This window comes from Haematobia irritans, chromosome 4, assembly GCF_050003625.1.
Source record: "Haematobia irritans isolate KBUSLIRL chromosome 4, ASM5000362v1, whole genome shotgun sequence".
Taxonomy (NCBI): Eukaryota; Metazoa; Arthropoda; class Insecta; order Diptera; family Muscidae; genus Haematobia; species Haematobia irritans.
In genome coordinates, this window is record NC_134400.1 from 32,237,385 (window position 1) to 32,261,109 (window position 23,725).

At 32.9% G+C, this 23,725-nt stretch overlaps 2 protein-coding genes and 1 long non-coding RNA gene across 3 annotated transcripts; 1 reads left to right on the forward strand and 2 right to left on the reverse strand.

Moving 5' to 3' along the window:
- Nucleotides 1–382: 382 nt before the first annotated feature.
- Nucleotides 383–1,003, reverse strand: LOC142235347 (uncharacterized). Its single transcript, XM_075306603.1, has 2 exons — nucleotides 820–1,003; nucleotides 383–744 (listed from the first exon to the last, which is right to left on the reverse strand). Exons 1-2 carry the CDS (start codon nucleotides 1,001–1,003, stop codon nucleotides 383–385), a joined length of 546 nt encoding a protein of 181 aa, XP_075162718.1.
- Nucleotides 1,004–10,108: 9,105 nt separating this feature from the next.
- Nucleotides 10,109–11,175, forward strand: LOC142235348 (uncharacterized). The gene is made up of 3 exons (XM_075306604.1): nucleotides 10,109–10,150; nucleotides 10,297–10,456; nucleotides 10,541–11,175. The coding sequence occupies exons 1-3, from the start codon at nucleotides 10,109–10,111 to the stop codon at nucleotides 11,173–11,175; spliced, it is 837 nt and encodes a 278-aa protein (XP_075162719.1).
- Nucleotides 11,176–22,634: 11,459 nt separating this feature from the next.
- LOC142236196 (uncharacterized) lies at nucleotides 22,635–22,865 on the reverse strand. Its single transcript, XR_012721935.1, has 2 exons — nucleotides 22,814–22,865; nucleotides 22,635–22,739 (listed from the first exon to the last, which is right to left on the reverse strand). It is a non-coding gene; the product is annotated as an uncharacterized LOC142236196 (long non-coding RNA).
- Between the last annotated feature and the right edge of the window lie 860 nt (nucleotides 22,866–23,725).

Sequence of the window (23,725 nt, forward strand, 5' to 3'; positions counted from 1 at the left end):
CTATAGAAAATTTTGTCAAAATTTTATTTCTGTAGAAAATGTTGTCAAAATTTTATTTCTGTGGAAAATTTTGTCAATATTTTATTTCTATAGAATAGTTTGTCAAAATTTTATTTCTGTGGAAAATTTTGTCCATATTTTATTTCTATAGAAAACTTTGTCAAAATTTTATTTCTATAGAAAATTTTGTCAATATTTTATTTCTATAGAAAACTATGTCAAAATTTTATTTCTATAGAATAGTTTGGTTTTATAGAAAATTTCGTTAAAATTTTACTTTATTTTTTGTTTTAGTACCAAGTCAATAGCATGAGTATTAGCTTCATAAAATTTTTTTATTGAAAATATTTTTGTAATTGTATTTTTTCTGTGTATACATAGGTTAGTGTTTATGGATACTAACATAACTGGTAGCATGTCCATGATTAGCATAGTTGCTGTGATCTCCGTTATGATGTCCATGAGTATGATCAATATGATTAACAAATTTATAGTCGCCATTGTGATTATTTGCTTGATAAGATGAATGTCCAGAATAATGACTATGATGATCGGCATTTAGCATGGCTTTAGGATATTCCATTTGATGGTCATCATGGTTTTCAGCTGAATGGGAGTGATGGGATACAAGTTCATTATGGGCTTTGCCAATATTCTTAACCTTAGCATGGAATCCATTGTGATCATCAGCATGATATTCGACAACACGAATTGTACCATCGGCTTCTTTAAAGAAATAACCACCTGGAATTGGAAAAACAAAAATAAGTTAGAAATAAAAATTTCATATTTCAAATGATCGATATGCTACGACTTTACCTTTAACCACATCACCATCACGATGTTCCCACTGGTCCTTAAAGTCACCAGTTTTGAAATCCTGCACACCATATTCAAACGAATACTTGGGGTGAGTATGATGATCGTGATTTTCATTTTGCTCATGGGCCATGACTGCCAACAAACAGAAGCTAGCGAAAAATATAAAATTTAAGGATTTCATTGTAGAATAATTCAAATGTTGATGTTCCAAATAGCCTAAAGAACTGCTACCACTCTTAATATCGGACACTGGTATTTATAGTCAAATTAATTTTATTTAAATTAATTTTTTAAGATATTTAGTGACATACTCACTATAAAACGACCACTTTAGAAAGGTTGACATTCCTTTCTTACATACAACAAAAATATCACCAAAATACTTTGCCATTAGCAAAGTTGATTGATACTAAATGTGTAAATAACAGGTTGGCTGATAAGTCCCCGGTCTAACAAAGAAAAACACATTTTTTTGTCAAAATTCGTTTTTATACCCTGCGCCACACTGTGGAACAGGGTATTATAAGTTAGTGCATATGTTTGTAACACCCAGAAGGAGACGAGATAGACACATGGTGTCTTTGGCAATAATGCTCAGGGTGGGTCCCTGAGTCGATATAACTGTGTCCGTCTGTCCGTCCGTCCGTCTGTCTGTGAACACATTTTTGTGATCAAAGTCTAGCTCGCAATTTAAGTCCAATCGCCTTCAAATTTGGCACATGTTCCTAATTTGGGTCAGAATAGAACCCTATTGATTTTGGAAGAAATCGGTTCAGATTTAGATATAGCTCCCATATATATATATTTCGCCCGATATGCACTAATATGGACCCAGCAGCCAGAGTTTTATTCCGATTTGCTTGAAATTTTGTACAAACATAACACTTAGTCGTATAGTCAAGTGTGCCAAATTTGATTGAAATCGGTTCAGATTTAGACATAGCTCCCATATATATCTTTCGCCCGATATGGACTTATATGGTCCCAGAAGCCAGATTTTTGGCCGAATTTGGTTGACATTTTGCACAGGGAGTAGATTTAGCATTGTAGCTACGCGTGCCAAATTTGGTCGAAATCGGTTCAGATTTAGATATAGCTCCCATATATATCTTTCGCCCGATATGCACTAATATGGACCCAGCAGCCAGAGTTTTATACCGATTTGCTTGAAATTTAGTACAAACATAACACTTAGTCGTATAGTCAAGTGTGCCAAATTTGATTGAAATCGGCCAGATTTAGACTTTCTTTTCAGATCTTAGACTTTCCCGACTTTAGACTTTCCTTTCTTGTTTATTTCTATAAAAAATTTTGTCAAAATTGTATTTCTATAGAAAATTTTGTCAAAATTTTATTTCTATAGAAAATTTTATCAAAATTTAATTTCTATGGAAAATTTTGTCAACATTTTATTTCTACAGAAATTTTTATCAAAATTTTGTCAAAATTTTAGATTTTCAGAAAATTTTGTCAACATTTTATATCTATAAAAATTTTATTTCTTAGAAAATGTTGTCAAAATTTTCTCAAAATGTTATTTCTATAGAACATTTTGTCTAAATTTTATTTCTATAGAATATTTTATCAAAATTTTATTTCTATAGAAAATTTTATCAACTTTTCATTTCTAAAGAAAATTTTGTCAAAATTTTATTTCTATAGAAAATTTTGTCAAAATTTTATTTCTATTGAAAATTTTGCCAAAATTTTATTTCTATAAAAAATTTTTTTCAAATTTGTATTTCTATAGAAAATGTTGTCAAAATTTTATTTCTAAGAAAATTTTTTAGCAAAATTTTTCAAAATTTTAATTCTTCAGAAAATGTTGTCAACAATTTTGAGTCTATAGATTTTGTAAAAGTCTATCAAATGTATGTATTTGGGACAAGCCTTTATATATAGCACCCAACACATTTGACGAATGTGATATGGTATCGAAAATTTAGATCTACAAAGTGGTGCAGGATATAATATAGTCGGCCCTGCCCGACTTTAGACTTTCCTTACTTGTTATTATTTAACATAGTTCTGTCATCCGCAAGCAAATTACTTGTGATAACTAGATGCTCCAGACGACAAACCTAGGGATAAGCTTGTACCGATATTGATGAATTTTTGCAAGATTTTTACAAAATGAAGGCTAACATTTGATCGTCCAGCTCAAATCCTGGCATCGGTTTATATGGAATCAATAGTTTAGGTAGTGATCCGAAAATTGGTCATTTTCCATATCATCTGAATTAAAATATAAATAAATAAATGAATACAAAAATTTATTAATTTTTTTAAATCCAAATACTAAACATGTATATACGGCCGTAAGTTCGGCTAGGTCGAATCTTATGTACCTTCTACCATAGATTGCATAGAAATTTCTACTAAAGACGGTCATCCACAATTGAATTACTTGGGTTGCGGCCGATGCCAAGGCAACTTAAAACTTCTCAACATCATCTTCTAAATTGTACGTTAGTCCATGCGGGACATATAGTAGACAAAAGAAAGGTCGATTAAATACGTATATATTCACTTCTTGACCGTTACATATAGGAAAGAAATAATTGCGAACCGATATGAACTTTTGTGTGGTAATTATAGAGCCAGAATTAAAATATGGGGGTCGCTTTATATGCGAGCTATATACAATTATGAACACGAGTCTACCAAAAATGGCAGATTTTTTTACTGTTTGGTAAATTGGTAGAATTCTTGATGTTTTAAAAGATTTTGCAAAATATTCCTCTTCAACTATGAGGTGCTTCATAAATTTTCTATAGAAATAAAATGTTGACAAAATTTTCTATAGAAATAAATTTTTGACAAAACCTTCTATGGAAATAAGATTTTAAAAAAATTTTCTTTAGAAATAAAATTTTGACAAAATTATCTATAAAAATAAAATTTTCACAAAATTTTCTATAGAAATAAAATTTTGAGAGAAGATTTTGACAAAATATTGTATAGAAATAAAAATTTGAAAAAAATTTTCTAAAAAAAACAAGTAAGGAAATTCTAAAGTCGGGCGGGGCCGACTATATAATACCCTGCACCACTTTGTAAATCCACATTTTCGATACTATATCAAATCCGTCAAATGTGTTGGGAGCTATATATAAAGGTTTTTTTTTTCCTAAATACATACATTTAAATCAGACTCCATCTGAACAAAATTTATAAGACTTAAAATTTAAGTCGGCTAATGCCTTGGGATGGTACACTATGTTAGTAAAAAACAAGTAAGTAAAGTCTAAAGTCGGGCGGGGCCGACTATATTATACCCTTCACCACTATGTTGACCAACATTTGTGTTACCATCTCAACTACTTCAGATTTGCTGGGAGCTATATAAAGGTTTGCATTTCCAGATACAAATACTTATAATGGAGACAATTTTTTGTACTTCTACAAAATCTCTAGAATTTAAATTGAAATCGGCTAACGCCCTGGAATGAAACACAATGGTAATAAAAAACAAGCATATACAGCAGTAAGTTCGGTCGGGCCGAATCTTAAATACCCACCACCATGAACCAAATATTAGGGTTTCCTTTGAAATTTCTTGAGGACACTTCCCGAAGATAAATTTAAAGATTTCACCTATGAGGACTATATGAGATTCTGGATTTATAAGAACCATTTTTGTTCGAGTTTTAGAGGAATCATTAACATCTCTTGTAAGTGTGCAAGAAAATTATAAAATAACGTCTTGATTTGAAATCTTAAATCTGTAGAAGTAAAATCTGGAAATTTTACATTGAGTTTCAAGCAATTTTCATGATCAGTGCGCCTTCTACACCCTTAAGAAGTGAAGTCGGTCTATATGGAGGCATTACCAAATGGACCGGTAAAAACTTAATCCGATACACGTTTTTGTGGGCCTAAACTACCGTAATATTTACAATTTCAGGCAAATCAGATAAAAACTACCCAAGAAGTGAAATCGGGAAATCGGTCTATATAGGGGCCATACAAAAATATGGACCGATACTCACCATTTTCGGCACACCTCTTTATGATCCTAAAATACCTCTAGATTTCTAATTTCAGGCAAATAGGATAAAAACTACGGTTTCTATAAGCCCAAGACCCCAAATCGGGCGATCGATTTATATGGGGACCATACCAAAACATGGACCGATACTTACAATTTGTGGCACACGTATTTGTAGCCCTGGAATACCTTTATATTTCCAATTTCAAGTAAATTGAATAAAAACTGCGGTTTCTATAAGCCCAAGAACTAAAATCGGGAAATCGGTATATATGGGGGCTATACAAAAATATGGACCGATACTCACAATTTGTGGCACACCTATTTGTAGCCCTGCAATACCTCTAGATTTCCAATTTCAGGCAAATTGGATAAAAACTACGATTTCTATAAGCCCAAGAAATAAAATCGGGAGATCGGTCTATATGGGGGCTATACCAAAACACGGACCGATACTCACCATTTTTGGCACACCTCTTTATGGTCATAAAATGCCTCTAGATTTAAAATTTCAGGCAAATTGGATAAAAACTACGATTTCTATAAGCCCAAGACCCCAAATCGGGCGATCGGTTTATATGGGGACTATATCAAAACCTGAACCGATATAGCCCATCTTCGAACTTTACCTGCCTGCAGACAAAAGACGAGTTTGTGCAAAATTTCAGCACGATTGCTTCATTATTGAAGACTGTAGCGTGATTACAACAGACAGACAGACGGACAGACGGACATCGTTATATCGTCTTAGAATTTCTCCCTGGTCAAGAATATATATACTTTATATAGTCGGATATCGATATTTCGATGTGTTACAAACGGAATGACAAACGTATTATACCCCCGTCACCATTCTATGGTGGTGGGTATGGTTAGGTTATGTGGCAGCCCAATGTATCAGGCTCACTTAGACTTTTCAGTCCATTGTGATACCACATTGGTGAACTTCTCTCTTATCACTGAATGCTGCCCGATTCCATGTTAAGCTCAATGACAAGGGACCTCCTTTTTATAGCCGAGTCCGAACGGCGTTCCACATTGCAGTGAAACCACTTAGAGAAGCTTTGAAACCCTCAGAAATGTCACAGCATTACTGAGGTGGGATAATCCACCGCTGAAAAACTTTTTGGTGTTCGGTCGTAGCAGGAATCGAACCCACGACCTTGTGTATGCAAGGCGGGCATGCTAACCATTGCACCACCGTGGCTCCCAATGGTGGTGGGTATAAAAATATGGGAAATATGAAGCGAGAGAAATTTTGAGGCAATTGTACAAAAGAGCATTTGCGATGTATCAGGCGATACTTACGTATTCGAGATATAGGACAATTTGAGTAACATTTACAATTTTTGCTACTCAGCAGTGACGATTTTACATGGATATTGGTTAGATCTTGCCAAGATATGTGGTCAAGTGTGGGTTGTGATATATTATTTGGTCAAGTCGGGCGACTTGGAGCCTCATTTAGAACCCAACCGTTCTGTGGAAAGTCTGGCATTACAGTGTGTAGGATATGACTAAGATATGGGGAAATTATCACAGAATTTTGTGTAAAGTGTGGGAATTTTTGCCATATTTGTATAAACCGGATAAACGAATATATGGAGGCTTTATCTAATTCTAAACCAAATTAGATCAAACTTGATACGCTTAAATATCATATTAAATATATTCTCCGTAGAAACTATGCAATCAATTGGAGGAAAATCCCATTAAAAATGGGTCTAAAATATGAAATAGTCTACCATATTTTCCCAACTCTGGTGTACATATAAGGGGAGCTATATATAATCTGAACCGATTTCGACTAAATTTGACATGCATAGTTAGAATAATAATTCTGTTATCTCTGCAAAATTTCACGTAAATGGGAGTTTAACTTTGGCCCCCGTGGTCATTTGAGTATAAATCGGGCGAAAGATATATATGAGAGCTATATCTAAATCTGAACCGATTTCAACCAAATTTGGTGCACTTACCGATACTGTTAAACGTACTCCTTGTGCAAAATTTGAAGCAAATCACGGTAAAACTCTGACTTTTGAGACCATATAAGTTCAAATCGGACGAAAGATATATATGGGAGCTATATCTAAATTTGAACCGATTTCAACCAAATTTGGTACACTTATCGATACTATTAAACGCACTCCTTGTGCAAAAATTGAACTAAATCACGGCAAAACTCTGGCTTTTGAGGCCATATAAGTCCAAATCGGACGAAAGATATATATGGGAGCTATATCAAAATCTGAAGCGATTGCAATCAAATTTACCAAGCATTGGTAGAATGTCAATTCTACTCTTTATGCAAAATTTCACGTAAATCGGTAGTAAACTTTGGCCTCTGTGGTCATATGAGTCTAAATCGGACGAAAGATATATATGGGAGCTATATCTAAATCTGAACCGATTTCAATCAAATTTACCAAACATTGGTAGAATGCCAATTTTACTCTTTATGCAAAATTTCCAGAAAATTGGTAGTAAACTTTGGCCTCTGTGGTCACATGAGACTAAATCGGACGAAAGATATATATGGGAGCTATATCTAAATCTGAACCGATGTAGCTGATATTTTGCAAGTTTTTCGAGACTCATCAAATATTCGGATGTACTGAATTTGAAGAACATCAGTTGATAAACATGCCAATTATGATCAGATCGGGGAGAAATATATATGGCAGCTATATCTAAATCTGAACCGATTTTTTCCAAAATTAACAGCGATTGTCTTTGTTCCAAAAAACGACCCCATACCAAATTTGAGGACGATCGGACTTAAACGACGACCTGTACTTTGCGCACAAAAATACATGAACAGACAGACGGACATCGCTAAATCGACTCAGAAGTTGATTCTTAGACGATCGGTATACTAAACGATGGGACTCACACTGTTCCTTCTTATTATACCCTGTACCACAGTAATGGGGAAGGGTATAAATATGGGAAACATTTAAATCTGAAGCAATTTTAAGGAAACTTCGCAAAAGTTTATTTATGATTTATCGCTCGATATGGCGATTTAACAAGCAAAATGTTGGTATTTTGACCATTTTTGTCGAAATCAGAAGAACATATATATGGGAGGTATATCTAAATCTGAACCGATTTCAATCAAATTTGGCACACATGACTATATTACTAATTGTACTCCTGGTGCAAAATTTCAACCAAATTGGGCCAAAACTCTGGCTTCTGGGGCCATATAAGTCCATATCGGGCGAAAAATATATATGGAAGCTATATCTAAATCTGAACCGATGTCAATAAAATTTTGCACACTTGACTATGCGCCCAAGTGTTATGTTTGTGCAAAATTTCAAACAAATCGAGATAAAACTCTATATTAGTGCATATCGGGCGAAAGATATATATGGGAGCTATATCTAAATCTGAACCGATTTCTCCCAAAATCAATAGGGTTCTATTGTGACCCAAATTAGGAACATGTGCCAAATTTTAAAGCGATTGGACTTAAAATGCGACCTAGACTTTGATCACAAAAATGTGTTCACAGACAGACGGACGGACGGACAGACGGACATGGTTATATCGACTCAGGGACCCACCCTGAGCATTATTGCCAAAGACACCAATTGTCTATCTCGTCTCCTTCTGGGTGTTGCAAACATATGCACTAACTTATAATACCCTGTTCCACAGTGTGGCGCAGTGTATAATAAATTTTGACAAAATCTCCTATAGAATAAAAGTTGTATAAAATTTTCAATATATTGTATAGAAATAAAAATTTTACAAATTTTCTATAGAAATAAATTTTGACAAAATCTCCTATAGAATAAAAGTTGGACAACATTTTTTATGGAAATAAAATTTTGACAAAATTTCCTATACAAATAAATTGTTGACAACATTTTCTATAGAAATAAAACTTGCAAAAAATTTTCTATAGAAATAAATTGTTGACAAAATTTTCTATAGAAATAAAATTTGCAACAAATTTTCCATAAAAATAAAATTTTGACAAAATTTTCTATGGAAATAAATTGTTGGCAAAAACTTCAATAGAAATAAATTGTTGACAAAATTTTTAATAGAAATAAAATTTGCAAAACAAAATTCTATAGAAATTAAATTTTCCACGGAAATAAAATTTTCCATGGAAATAAAATTTTGACAAAATTTCTGTAGAATAAAAAATGGACAAAATTTTCTATGGAAATAAAATATTGAGAAAATTTTCTATCGACATAAAATTTTTACAAAGTTTTTTTATAGAAATAAAATTTTGACAAAATTTATTATAGAAATAAAATTTTGACAAAATTTTTATAGAAATAAAATATTGATAAATCTTCTCTTTAGAAATAAAATTTTTACAAAATTTTCTATAGAAATAAAATTTTTACAAAATTTTCTGCAAAAAAAAATGTTGACAAAATGTTCATAGGATAAAATTTGGACAAAATTTTCTATAGAATAAAAGATGGACAAAATTTTACACGGAAATAAATTATTGACAAATTTTTTATAGAAATAAAATTTTGACAAAATTTTTTATGAAAATAAGATTTGCAAAAAATTTCTTTAGAAATGAAATGTTGACAAAATTTTCTATGGAAATAAAATTTTGACAAAATTTTCTATGGAAATAAAAATTTGACAAAATTTCGTGTAGAAATAAAATTTTGACAAAATTTATTATAGAAATAAAATTTTGACAAAATTTTTATTGAAATAAAATATTGGCAAATCTTCTCTATAGAAATACAATTTTTACAAAAATTTCTATTGAAATAACATTTTTACAAAATTTTCTACAAAACTAAAATTTTGACAAAATTCTCTATAGAAATAAAATTTTGCAAAATAAGATTTTTTTTTTAAATCTCAAAAATTTGTCCAAATTGATATAGATTTAAATATACATTTTTACAATAGTCTTTAAATTTTATAATATATAATGTTAGCACCTTTTGGCTTCGAAAAACACATTTTTAATCACCCCTGATACTTAACCTATCGACTACACCCAACAGTGGCTCTTTATTACTTGAGATTGGCAGTGTTCAATTATTTGGCAAAAAAGCCATAAAAGATAAGGATTAACCGAGAACTGTTTAAAATTTAAGTATCAATCAAATCAACATTAGAAATGCTGGAACTTTATTTAAACACCAACCCCCACCCATATTATATGAAAGTAAAAGTCTATACACGTCATGGTTAATTAAAATTAAGCATTATTTTAGTGCATACAACTGGTGTTAATATGGCTATATGCAATGGTAAAAAAAATTCTCAAGTTTAGCATGAAAAAAAAAAATAATGTTTATGACATTGAGTTATTTTAAGAAACGTAAACTGTGGGTATTTGATATAAATACCAAAAAATTCAAATCGAAATTAGTATCAGTTAACAATATCGAGGGAAACTTGCAAAAACTTCTTAAGTTTTCGAGATGAAAATTTTTACGATAAGCTTCCTTGTTGTCTTATGCTGCCTTTTGGCCAAGGCCCATTATGAACAGCATAATCATGATCACGATGATGATGATGATAATGATCATCATCATTACACTCATCCAAAATATGTCTACAAATATGGTGTCAAAGATTTGAAGACGGGAGATATCAAAGAACAATGGGAACATCGAGATGGTGATCATGTTAAAGGTATGTGGGAAATTTTAAATGTTATTGTGATAAAAAAATGTTATTAATTTTTTTTACTTTGTGTTTTTTTTTATCTATCATTAGGTGCTTACACATTAAAGGAAGCTGATGGCACCATACGTTTGGTTGAATATAATGCTGATGATCACAGTGGTTTCCACGCAAAAGTCAAGAAAATAGGACATGCTCATCACCCTCAATATAATTCCCACCACAATGACCATCATAATTCTCACCATGATGAGCACCATAATTATCACCATAAAGAGCATCATAATACTCACCACAAAGACCATCATAATACTCACCACGTTGATCGTCATATTACACACCATAATGACCATCATAATTCTCAGCACGATGTGCATCATAATACTCACCACGATGATCACTATATTACTCATGACAATTCTCACCACAATGATCATCACAATTCTCACCATGATGATAGCCATCATATACACCACGATGAACATTATTCGCACAAGGATCATTCTAAGATATTCCACACAGCCAATCATGTTGAACATGGTGACTATCATCTCAATAAAGCCGAACATGAGTCTCACCAACAATCCTATTATGGCGATGACCAACAACACCAATCCCACCACTATTCTCACCACATTGAGCATCTGCAAGCAAACCATAAGAATCATCACCATGACCATGAACACCATGGTCATGCTACCAGTTACAGCAACGTCCATTTCCACTAAATCGGATTGCCCTAAATATTGGAAAAGTGTTTACAGTTTATAATAACATTTAATAAAGAGCATAATTTTTGAAAAAAAATGCAATGAATTCTAAATTGAAATACCAAAAAAAAAAAAAAAAAAAAAAAAAAAATATATATATAAAGGGTGATTTGTTAAGAGCTTGATAACTTTTTTTTTTAAAAAAACGCATAAAATTTGCAAAATCTCATCGGTTCTTTATTTGAAACGTTAGATTGGTCCATGACATTTACTTTTTGAAGATAATTTCATTTAAATGTTGACCGCGGCTGCGTCTTAGGTGGTCCATTCGGAAAGTCCAATTTTGGGCAACTTTTTCGAGCATTTCGGCCGGAATAGCCCGAATTTCTTCGGAAATGTTGTCTTCCAAAGCTGGAATAGTTGCTGGCTTATTTCTGTAGACTTTAGACTTGACGTAGCCCCACAAAAAATAGTCTAAAGGCGTCAAATCGCATGATCTTGGTGGCCAACTTACCGGTCCATTTCTTGAGATGAATTGTTCTCCGAAGTTTTCCCTCAAAATGGCCATAGAATCGCGAGCTGTGTGGCATGTAGCGCCATCTTGTTGAAACCACATGTCAACCAAGTTCAGTTCTTCCATTTTTGGCAACAAAAAGTTTGTTAGCATCGAACGATAGCGATCGCCATTCACCGTAACGTTGCGTCCAACAGCATCTTTGAAAAAATACGGTCCAATGATTCCACCAGCGTACAAACCACACCAAACAGTGCATTTTTCGGGATGCATGGGCAGTTCTTGAACGGCTTCTGGTTGCTCTTCACTCCAAATGCGGCAATTTTGCTTATTTACGTAGCCATTCAACCAGAAATGAGCCTCATCGCTGAACAAAATTTGTCGATAAAAAAGCGGATTTTCTGCCAACTTTTCTAGGGCCCATTCACTGAAAATTCGACGTTGTGGCAGATCGTTCGGCTTCAGTTCTTGCACGAGCTGTATTTTATACGGTTTTACACCAAGATCTTTGCGTAAAATCTTCCATGTGGTCGAATAACACAAACCCAATTGCTGCGAACGGCGACGAATCGACATTTCACGGTCTTCAGCAACACTCTCAGAAACAGACGCAATATTCTCTTCTGTACGCACTGTACGCATTCGTGTGGTTGGTTTAATGTCCAATAAAGTAAACTGAGTGCGAAACTTGGTCACAATCGCATTAATTGTTTGCTCACTTGGTCGATTATGTAGACCATAAATCGGACGTAAAGCGCGAAACACATTTCGAACCGAACACTGACTTTGGTAATAAAATTCAATGATTTGCAAGCGTTGCTCGTTAGTAAGTCTATTCATGATGAAATGTCAAAGCATACTGAGCATCTTTCTCTTTGACACCATGTCTGAAATCCCACGTGATCTGTCAAATACTAATGCATGAAAATCCTAACCTCAAAAGAATCACCCTTTATATATATATATATATATATATATATATATATATATATATATATATATATATATATATATATATATATATATATATATATATATATATATATATATATATATATATATATATATATATATATATATATATATATATATATATATATATCTTCAATTTGTGGCAAATCCGATAAAAACTACAATTTCTAGAAACCCTAGGAGTTAAATCGGGAGTTCGGTGTTATGGAGGCTATACCAAAACATGGAAGGATACACACAGTATTCAGCACATTTAATTGTAGTTCTAGAATCTAGACCCCAAATCGGAGGGCCGGTTTATAAGATGGCTATATGAAAAACTGTACCGATACATAATATATTCGGCACACCCCTCTATGGTCCTAGAATACCTCTACATTTCCAATTTCTGGCAAATTGGGTAAAAACTACGGATTCTAGAAGCCCAAGAAGTAGACTCGGGAGGTCGGTCTATATGGGGGCTATATTAAAACATGGACCTATAATCACCATTTTCGGCACATCTCTTTATTTTCCTAGAATACCTCTAGATTTCCAATTTCAGGCCAATTGGGTAAAAACTACGGATTCTAGAAGCCCAAGAATTAAAATCGGGACATCGGTCTATAGGGGGGCTATATCAAAACATGGACCGGTAGTCACCATTTTCGACACACGTTTGTATGGTCCTAAACTACCTCAGATTTCAAATTTCAGGCAAATTGGATACAAACTACGGATTCTAGAAGCCCAAGAAATAAAATCGGGGATCGGTCTATATGGAGGCTATATCAAACATGGACCGATACTCACCATTTTCGGCACACCTCTTTAGGGTCCTAGAGTACATCTAGATTTCAAATTTCAGGTAAATTGGATTAAACCTAAGGATTCTAGAAGCCCAAGAAGTACAATCGGGATATCGGTCTATATGGGGGCTATATCAAAACATGGACCGATAATCACCATTTTCGGTACACTTTTTGATGGTCTTAAAGTACCTCTAGATTTCCAATTTCAGGCAAATTGGATAAAAACTACAGTATTCATAAGCCCAAGACCCCAAATCGGGAGGTCGGTTTATATGGGGACTATATAAAAACTTGGACCGATATAGCCCATCTTCGATATAGCCCATCTTGACCTGCCTGCAAACAAAAGACGAATCTGTGCCAAATTTTAGGAAGATATCGTCATTATTAAAGGCTGTAGCGTGATTACAACAGACAGACAGACGGACATGCTTATATCGTCTTAGAATTTCTCCCTGATCAAGAATATATATACTTTGTATAGTCGGAAATCGATATTTCGGTGTGTTACAAACGGAATGACAAACTTATTATACCCCCGTCACCACTCTATGGTGGTGAGTATTTCCAATTTCAGGTTAATTGAATAAAAACTGCGGTTTCTATAAGCCCAAGAAGTAAAATCGGGAGAACGGTCTATATGGGGGCTATACCAAAATATGGACCGATACTCACAATTTTTGGCACACGTATTTGTGGTTCTACAATACCACTAGATTTCCAATTTCAGGTAAATTGAATAAAAACTGCGGTTTTTATAAGCCCAAGAAGTAAAATCGGGAGATCGGTCTATATGGGGGCTATACCAAAACATGGACCGATACTCACCATTTTTGGGACACCTCTTTATGGTCATAAAATACCTTTAGATTTCAAATTTCAGGCGAATTGGATAAAAACTACGATTTCTATAAGCCCAAGACCCCAAATCGGGAGGTCGTTTTATATGGGGACCATTCCAAAACATGGACCGATACTCACAATTTTTGGCACACGAGTTATGTAATTTTAATTTTTAAATAAAACAAATCGGTTAAATTTTTAAATTCAATTTATTCCAAGTTAACAAGATGGATGTTGGTACAGAACTGAAAACTAAAACTAATGGTAAAGCAAATTTAAATAATATTTCTTACATTATAACGGTAATTATTAAATAGGTCAAAGTAATATATGGAGAGAAAGATAGTGGGTGTGAGAGAGAGAGAGAGAGAGAGAGAGAGAGAGTAAGATTATGATAACTGAGATCAAGTGATAAAGTGGGGTGAGGAGCAACAGATTTGAGAAATTGGGGAAGTAGGACAAATTATAATGAATGAATGTAAAACAAAATGATAATGATAGTTCAGGTATTTAACAATAAGGAATAAAAACGCAAAAAGGAATATAATAAATATGATAGTGAAAGTAAATGTTCGAGACATCGAGCAGTCTCGTAACTACTCCCCTCTTAAATGAGAGACTCTCCTGAGTCCATTAGTGAATATATTTATATATATAAATTAAAGCAAGATATAACTATAATAAACCTAAATAACTAAAATAAAACAAGAACAAAATAAGCCCTTACTTATCGTAATTGTTAGTAACCACGACTCCATCGTATTTTTTCTTTCGTTGGATATTTGAACAATGAACATTTTTCAAGTCGCTTGCTCTAAATTTTGGCTGTTCTTTGTGACGTACAGCTCTGTAATTCCTTATATAGCCATGATCCCTGTCTTCCTTATATTCTTCCCTATTCTCATTCCGACTGTAAATGGAATACTTTTTACATTTCAGGAGAGATTCGTAAACTTTCTTCTTGTCACAATTTCCATGCTCAACATCAATTGGTCTAGCCCTTATTACAGAATGAACGCTATTATTATAATATTCTATAGCCTTGCTTATTTTATCCTTGATATTTAGTGAGATATTATCAATGGTCATGGTCCGTATCTTTTCACAAATAGTACTATGTAATCTTTCGATATCCCCATTGCCTGTATGACTATTGGATTTGCACAAATGCAACGATATATTCTCTTTTCTCAAGTAATCACTAATATTTACACTTTTAAATTCATTATCTGTAATAAGTTTGTCATATTGACCCTTTTGTGACTTATACAGACGCAATTTCTCTATAATCGTTTGATTGGTCCTATCCTCAAGGTAAAATGCAGTGGCAAATTTAGAAAATCTATCTACGAACGTTAAAAAGTTCGATTTCATTATTGTGTAAATATCCATATGGATAATTTGTCCTATATCTGAAGGCGTTTCAGTCATTTTAAATTTCGGTTTGATGGGGTTGCGATCGAATTTGGCCCTAGAACATATATCACAATTATTCACATATTTTTGTACCAAAATTTTCAAATTTGGGTAATATATCCTCCGTTTCAGTCCTTCATAATTCTCATTTATACCGGTATGACCCGTTTCATTCCTGTGATATTGATGTATCTGCCTATATGCATCATCCTCAGTTAGCATATCCTTTGCATTGTAAGAACATCGGACAAATTTGACTCTGTTATCTCCTTCATATAACTCGATAATCTTCTTTTGTAAAATATTATATTTGCCTTCATCCAATTCCGTAAATACACCTACTTTACCTTTCTCAATATTCCGTAGTAAAATATCGTCCAAATTTTCCATCAAGTCCCTTGAACATACATAAATCTTTCTATTACTATGGATTACATCGACCTCATTCACTTTACTGTCCGTCAAAATAATTTGCGTCCTGAACCTATTTATTATGGTATCTAAAATCGGTATATGGTCGTCCCTATCCTCTTCCTGGGAATGTACGGTATTATCATCGCTTTCTATATTGTTATATAGGGAACTAATGTCCTCTAAATCTTCCATGGCGTTAACTTCCACCGGTTCATTATCTATCCTGCTCAAAAAATCGGCTACAACATTATCCTTGCCTCGAATGTAATTAACCACCAAATTAAATTCACCTAATTTTATCATCCATCTATGCAACCTAGGATTCAAATCTCTACTCTGGGACTTGACGAACAACCATCTTAGCGGTTGGTGGTCTGAAAGAATCTCAAATCTAACACCGTACAAGTAGGGCCGATAATAGGTCGTTGCCCAAACAATGGCAAGTAGCTCTTTCTCCGTAGCTGAATAATTGATCTCATGCTCATTCAAGGTTCTGCTGGCAAATGAAATTGGATGTCCTCCTTGTTGTAAGACAGCTCCTAAAGAATGTGAGCTAGCATCGGTTATGAGCTGAAACGGTTTTTTAAAATCCGGATACTTCAGTACCGGCGCTTCCGTAACTATGGCCTTAAGTTTCTCAAAAGCATTTATATAATTGGGGTCATTTGTATTCAAGCGTACCCCCTTTTTGAGATATTTTATCATAGGGTATGCCACACGAGCGTAATCTCTTATAAATTTTCGATAATACCCAGTCATTCCTAAAAAGGACTTAATTCCCTTGACCGTTCTAGGCAGATTCAGGTTCAAAATTGTATCCACCTTGGCTGGATTTGGTTTAACACCCTCTGGGGTCAAAACATGTCCCAAATACAACGTCTCCTTTGAAAAGAAACTACACTTATTAATCTGAATCCTTAGTCCTGCCTCTCTTAATTTATCGAAAACAATGCCTATGCTACTAACATGCTCCTGTAGGCTAGTGGAGAAAATCAATATGTCGTCCAAATATACCACACATACCTTATTTATTACATCCCTTAGGACTGTATTAATCAGCCTTTGAAATGTGGCTGGGGCATTTTTTAAGCCAAAAGGCATACGTAAATATTCATAGTGGCCATAAGGAGTGGAGAATGCTGTTTTCGACCGATCTTCTTCTTTAACAAGAATCTGGTGAAAACCCTTCGCCAAATCAATAGTCGTAAAATATTGAGCACGTCCTAACTTATCTAATATATTTTCTATATTAGGGATAGGAAACTTGTCATCCACGGTTATAGCATTCAATTTTCGGTAATCGATCACAATCCTCCACTTTCTGTCTCCCGAATTATCTAACTTCTTCGGTACTATCCACAAAGGACTATTATATGGAGAATTACTCTCTCTTATAATCCCCTGTCTCAACATATCATTAATCTGAGTGAAAATTTCCTGTTCATGGATATGAGGATATCGATACATTTTGGTATAAATTGGCCTGTCATGGATTGTCCTTATCTCATGCATTATAACATCAGTATTACTAAGTATCTGACCATCTGTGTATATCAAGTCCGAATATTCATCCAATAGCCTCTCTAAGTGCGATTTCTCCTCTACATTTAAGGTTCTAAATAAGTTCTGCCAAATTTTCTCATCAATATTTATACCTTCCAATTGATGTATTTCGTTATCTAAATAAGGACAAATCTTTAAAAATTCTATTGTTCTCCCGTTTATAGTCAAGGTCTCAGAGTCCATATCTATAACTGCGCCGAGTGGTTTTAAAATATTCTGCCCTAAAATTGCATCGAATCGTTTCCGAGCAAAACATGTCAATTTCCACGACATTGTGGCATCCTCTCCAAATTCACTTGGCAACTCTGTTATTATCTCCTGACATATATTCGTTTGGGAATTTAAAGACGAAAAAGAAATTGGACACTTAAGTGTTATTCTTTCATAATCTGTCAATTTATTTTGGTCTAGTAATGAAGTCGTTGAGCCTGTGTCGATTAAAGCCTTAATTCTATGTTCTCCAACAGTTAACATTACTATTGGAAGTGTCTTCGATGGGCAGTCATGTGAAAATTTACTTGTTCCCCTTCTGCCTCCATATCTTCCCCTTCCTGGAAATAATCCACTTGCATTTCCCGATTTTCCGAAAATCTAGAATTTCTATCACCATTTTGTTCGAAATTTTCATAACGTTTAGAATTGGCAGAAATTGTGGTTTTGTTTGGATTACGATTTTGATACGAATTATAACGATTGCCTGTTTGCGGTAAATTCTGATTATGAAAAAAATTTGGCTTACGACTATAAGGGTTACTAAAACTTTGGCCCATTTGTGTACTTGGATTCACACCAAATACTCTATTAGAGCTAACGCTCGATCCATATGTATTGTTGTTGTTTCTATAGACAACGTTTTTGTTGTTATCGTGTCCCATTTCATTGCCAGATTTAAAATTACGATGATTTCGTGGAAACTGACCTACCATAAAACCATTATTTATTTCATTTCTAATCAATCCTTCTCTTTCTAACAAGTTATAAGCATCTCTTAATTTAGTTACATTTCGGTTAACAATAACAGAAGCTAAATTAACATCAATGTGATTCATAAATGTTTTTAAAATAATTTTCTCTGAATTAACATGATTAAACTCAACTGGTTTCTCCTCATCGTACTCATATTTTTCATTTATTTTATATAAAATATCTCTTAAAAATTTAAAATACATAACGATACCATTATTTTTCGCAGCAAACGCTTCCTGGTACAACTGGTGATAGGACTCTTTAACACCGAAATTACTTATCAAAGCTCCTCGTGTCTCCTCCCATGTAGGCTCTATCCCCAATGTTCTTACGACGTGAAGAGCATCACCTTGTAGCTTGTTAAGAATAATTCTTCTGTATATGTAATCTCTTGCCTCTGGGTTTGAGTTCACAATGGCCAAAACAGTCTCAACTTCTCTTAAGAATGAAGTGAGAGCATATGAGTCGTCTCCTCTAAACTCATGGATTCTCTGTGCATCTTTTAGCACATCATTCAATGTTAATGTCATATTGTTATTTTTTTTTTTTCGATTCTATTTGTATTTACTTATACTGCTCTTATATTGTTTTTACTTTTATTTTTCTTTTACACTTTTCGTTGAGACCTCAACGAATGCTTCTTTTTCGTAGTAAATGTTACGTAACCACTTTAGTTTAATATTTCATGAAATAAGTTTTAATTTTTTTTTTTTTTTTTATAAATGGATAAAATCACTTGTTTCACTCATATGACAAAATTTCCATTTCTTACTTTTTATCTTTTTGCTACTTTTTGCTATTTTTTGTTTTTAAATTAATTTTGTCTTCACTCATATATATATGTACATGTATATTTTTTATTTTAGTTTATATCCACTTAAATATTTTCTATTTTACTTTAATTTTAAAACAGTTTTTTAAAGCATTAACTTTTTTGCACTTTATACGATGACCGATTCTTCTAAACTTCAGTTTAAATTTTGTTCGAATTAACGACTGCGCCAGTTATGTAATTTTAATTTTTAAATAAAACAAATCGGTTAAATTTTTAAATTCAATTTATTCCAAGTTAACAAGATGGATGTTGGTACAGAACTGAAAACTAAAACTAATGGTAAAGCAAATTTAAATAATATTTCTTACATTATAACGGTAATTATTAAATAGGTCAAAGTAATATATGGAGAGAAAGATAGTGGGTGTGAGAGAGAGAGAGAGAGAGAGAGAGAGTAAGATTATGATAACTGAGATCAAGTGATAAAGTGGGGTGAGGAGCAACAGATTTGAGAAATTGGGGAAGTAGGACAAATTATAATGAATGAATGTAAAACAAAATGATAATGATAGTTCAGGTATTTAACAATAAGGAATAAAAACGCAAAAAGGAATATAATAAATATGATAGTGAAAGTAAATGTTCGAGACATCGAGCAGTCTCGTAACTCACGTATTTGTGATCCTGTAATACCTCTAGATTTCCAATTTCAGGTGAATTGAATAAAAACTGCGGTTTCTATAAGCCCAAGAAGTAAAATCGGGAGATCGGTCTATATGGGGGCTATACCAAAACATGGACTGATACTCACCATTTTTGGCACACCTCTTTTTGGCTATAAAATACCTCTGGATTTCAAATTTCAGGCAAATTGGATAAAAACTACGATTTCTATAAGCCCAAGACCCCAAATCGGGAGGTCGGTTTATATGGGGACTATATCAAAACCTTGACCGATATAGCCCATCTTCGAACTTGACCTGCCTGCAGACAAAAGACGAGTTTGTGCAAAATTTCAGCACGATTGCTTCATTATTGAAGACTGTAGCGTGATTACAACAGACAGACAGATAGACAGACAGACAGACAGACGGACAGACGGACATCGTTATATCGTCTTAAAATTTCTCCCTGATCAAGAATATATATACTTTATATAGTCGGAAATCGATATTTCGATGTGTTACAAACGGAATGACAAACTTATTATACCCCCGTCACCATTCTATGGTGGTGGGTATAATAAAGTTAAAACAAGTAAGGAAAGTCTAAAGTCGGGCGGGGCCGACTATATTATACCCTGCACCACTTTGCAGATCTAAATTTTCGATACCATATCACATCCATCAAATGTGTTGGGTGCTATATATAAAGGTTTGTCCCAAATACATACAATTAAATATCACTCGATTTGGAAAGAATTTGATAGACTTTTACAAAATCTATAGACTCAAAATTTAAGTTGGCTAATGCACTAGGGTGGAACACAATGTTAGTAAACAAATATGGGAAACATTTAAATCTGAAGCAATTTTATGGAAACTTCCCAAAAGTTTATTTATGATTTATCGCTCGATATATATGTATTAGAAGTTTAGGAAAATTAGAGCCATTTTTACAACTTTTCGACTAAGCAGTGGCGATTTTACAAGGAAAATGTTGGTATTTTGACCATTTTTGTCGAAATCAGAAAAACATATATATGGGAGCTATATCTAAATCTGAACCGATTTCATCCAAATTTGGCACGCATAGCAACAATGCTAATTCTACTCCCTGTGCAAAATTTCAATTAAATCGGAGCAAAAAATTTGCCTCTGTGGTCATATGAGTGTAAATCGGGGGAAAGCTATATATGGGAGCTATATCTAAATCTGAACCGATTCCAATCAAATTTGGCACGCATAGCAACAATGCTAATTCTACTCCCTGTGCAAAATTTCAACTAAATCGGAGCAAAAAATTAGCCTCTGTGGTCATATGAGTGTAAATCGGGCGAAAGCTATATATGGGAGCTATATCCAAATCTGAACCGATTTCCACCAAATTTGACACGCATAGCTATAATGCTAATTCTACTCTCTGTGCAAAATTTCATCTAAATCGGAGCAAAAAATTGGCCTCTGTGGACAAAGGAGTGTAAATCGGGCGAAAGCTATATATGGGAGCTATATCTAAATCTGAACCGATTTGGATGATATTTTGCAAGTTTTTCGAGACTCATAAAATATTGAGATGTACGGAATTTGAGGAAGATCGGTTGATATACACGCAAATTATGACCAGATCGGTGAAAAATATATATGGCAGCTATATCTAAATCTGAACCGATCTTTTCCAAAATCAATAGGGATCGTCTTTGTGTCGAAACAGGACCCCATACCAAATTTTAAGACAATCGGACTAAAACTGCGAGCTGTACTTTGCACACAAAAATACATCAACAGACAGACGGACAGACAGACAGACAGACAGACAGACGGACATCGCTAAATCGACTCAGAATTTAATTCTAAGACGATCGGTATACTAAACGATGGGTCTCAGACTTTTCCTTCTTGGCGTTACATACAAATGCACAAACTTATTATACCCTGTACCACAGTAGTGGTGAAGGGTATAAAAATTGAATTAAAAGAACTTCCTGTGTAGTTAAAATACAGACCATCTTTGGGAGGGCATTTTTGGAAGTGCTTTTGAAGTGGTTCTTTTAGAAGAACTTCCAAATTTTTTTGCTGGGATGTTGACAAAGCTTTCGAGAGAAATAAAATTTTGACAAAATTTTCTATAGAAATATAATTTTGAAAAATTTTCTATAGAAATAAAATTGTGACAGAATTTTCTATAGAAATAAAATGTTAACAAAATTTTCGATAGAAATAAAATATTAACAAAATTTTCGATAGAAATAAATTTTTAACAAAAATTTCCATGGAAATAAAATTTTGACAAAATTTTCTATAGAAATAAAATTTTGACAAAATTTTCTATAGAAATAAATTTTTAACCACAAATTTCTATAGAAATAAAATTTTCTATAGAAATAAAATTTTGAGAAAATTTTCTATAGAAATAAATTTTTAACAAAAATTTCTATAGAAATATAATTTTGAAAAAATTTTCTATAAAAATAAAATTTTGACAGAATTTTCTATAGAAATAAAATTTTAAGAAAATTTCTATAGAAATATAATTTAATTATATTTGCTTAGTTCGGCTTGAGGTCATGTGAATAAAAACAGATGTTGTTGTTTTTTGAGTTGTATTTTTATATTTAAAATTTTCCAATATTTCGAGACATCTCCGATGCTCGTCTTCAGGGAAATTACTTTAAACAAAAAGAAAAAACATTTAACACATTAACAAAAAATATATCATTACATGAAAAACACAGATAATTACATTTAAATTTAAAGAACAGTGAACTTCTTTACAAGGGAGTATATTTACAACTAAAAGCTAATTTGTCTTTCTATATTTTTGTTTTGAAAAATTTTCGATAGAAATAAAATTGTGACAGAATTTTCTATAGAAATAAAATGTTAACAAAGTTTTCGATAGAAATAAAATATTAACAAAATTTTCGATAGAAACAAATTTTTAACAAAAATTTCCATGGAAATAAAATTTTGACAAAATTTTCTATAGAAATAAAATGTTGACAAAATTTTCTATAGAAATAAATTTTTAACCACAAATTTCTATAGAAATAAAATGTTGATAAAATTTTCTATAGAAATATAATTTTGAAAAAATTTTCTATAGAAATAAAATTTTGACAGAATTTTCTATAGAAATAAAATGACATAAATAAAATATTAACAATATTTTCGATAGAAATAAATTTTTAACAAAAATTTCTATGGAACTAAAATAGTAATAAAATTGTCTATAAATAAAAAAATAAAATTTTGAAAAAATTTTTCATAGAAATAAAATTTTGACAACATGTTCTATAGAAATAAATTTTTAACAAAAATGTCTATGAAAATAAAATTGTGATAAAATTTTCTATAGAAATAATATAAACCGATCCCCAGATTTGACCTCCGGAGCCTCTTGGAGGAGCACAATTCATCTGATACGATTGAAATTTGCTACGTGGTGTTAATATATGGCCTCAAACTCCCATGCAAAAATTGGTCGAAATCGGTCCATAATTATATATAGGCCCCATATAAACCGATCCCCAGACTTGACCTCCATGGCCCCTTGGAAGAACCAAATTCTTCCCATTCGGTTGAAATTTGATACGTGATGTTAGTATATGGTATCCAACAACCATGCAGGAATTGGTTCCTATCAGCCCACAAT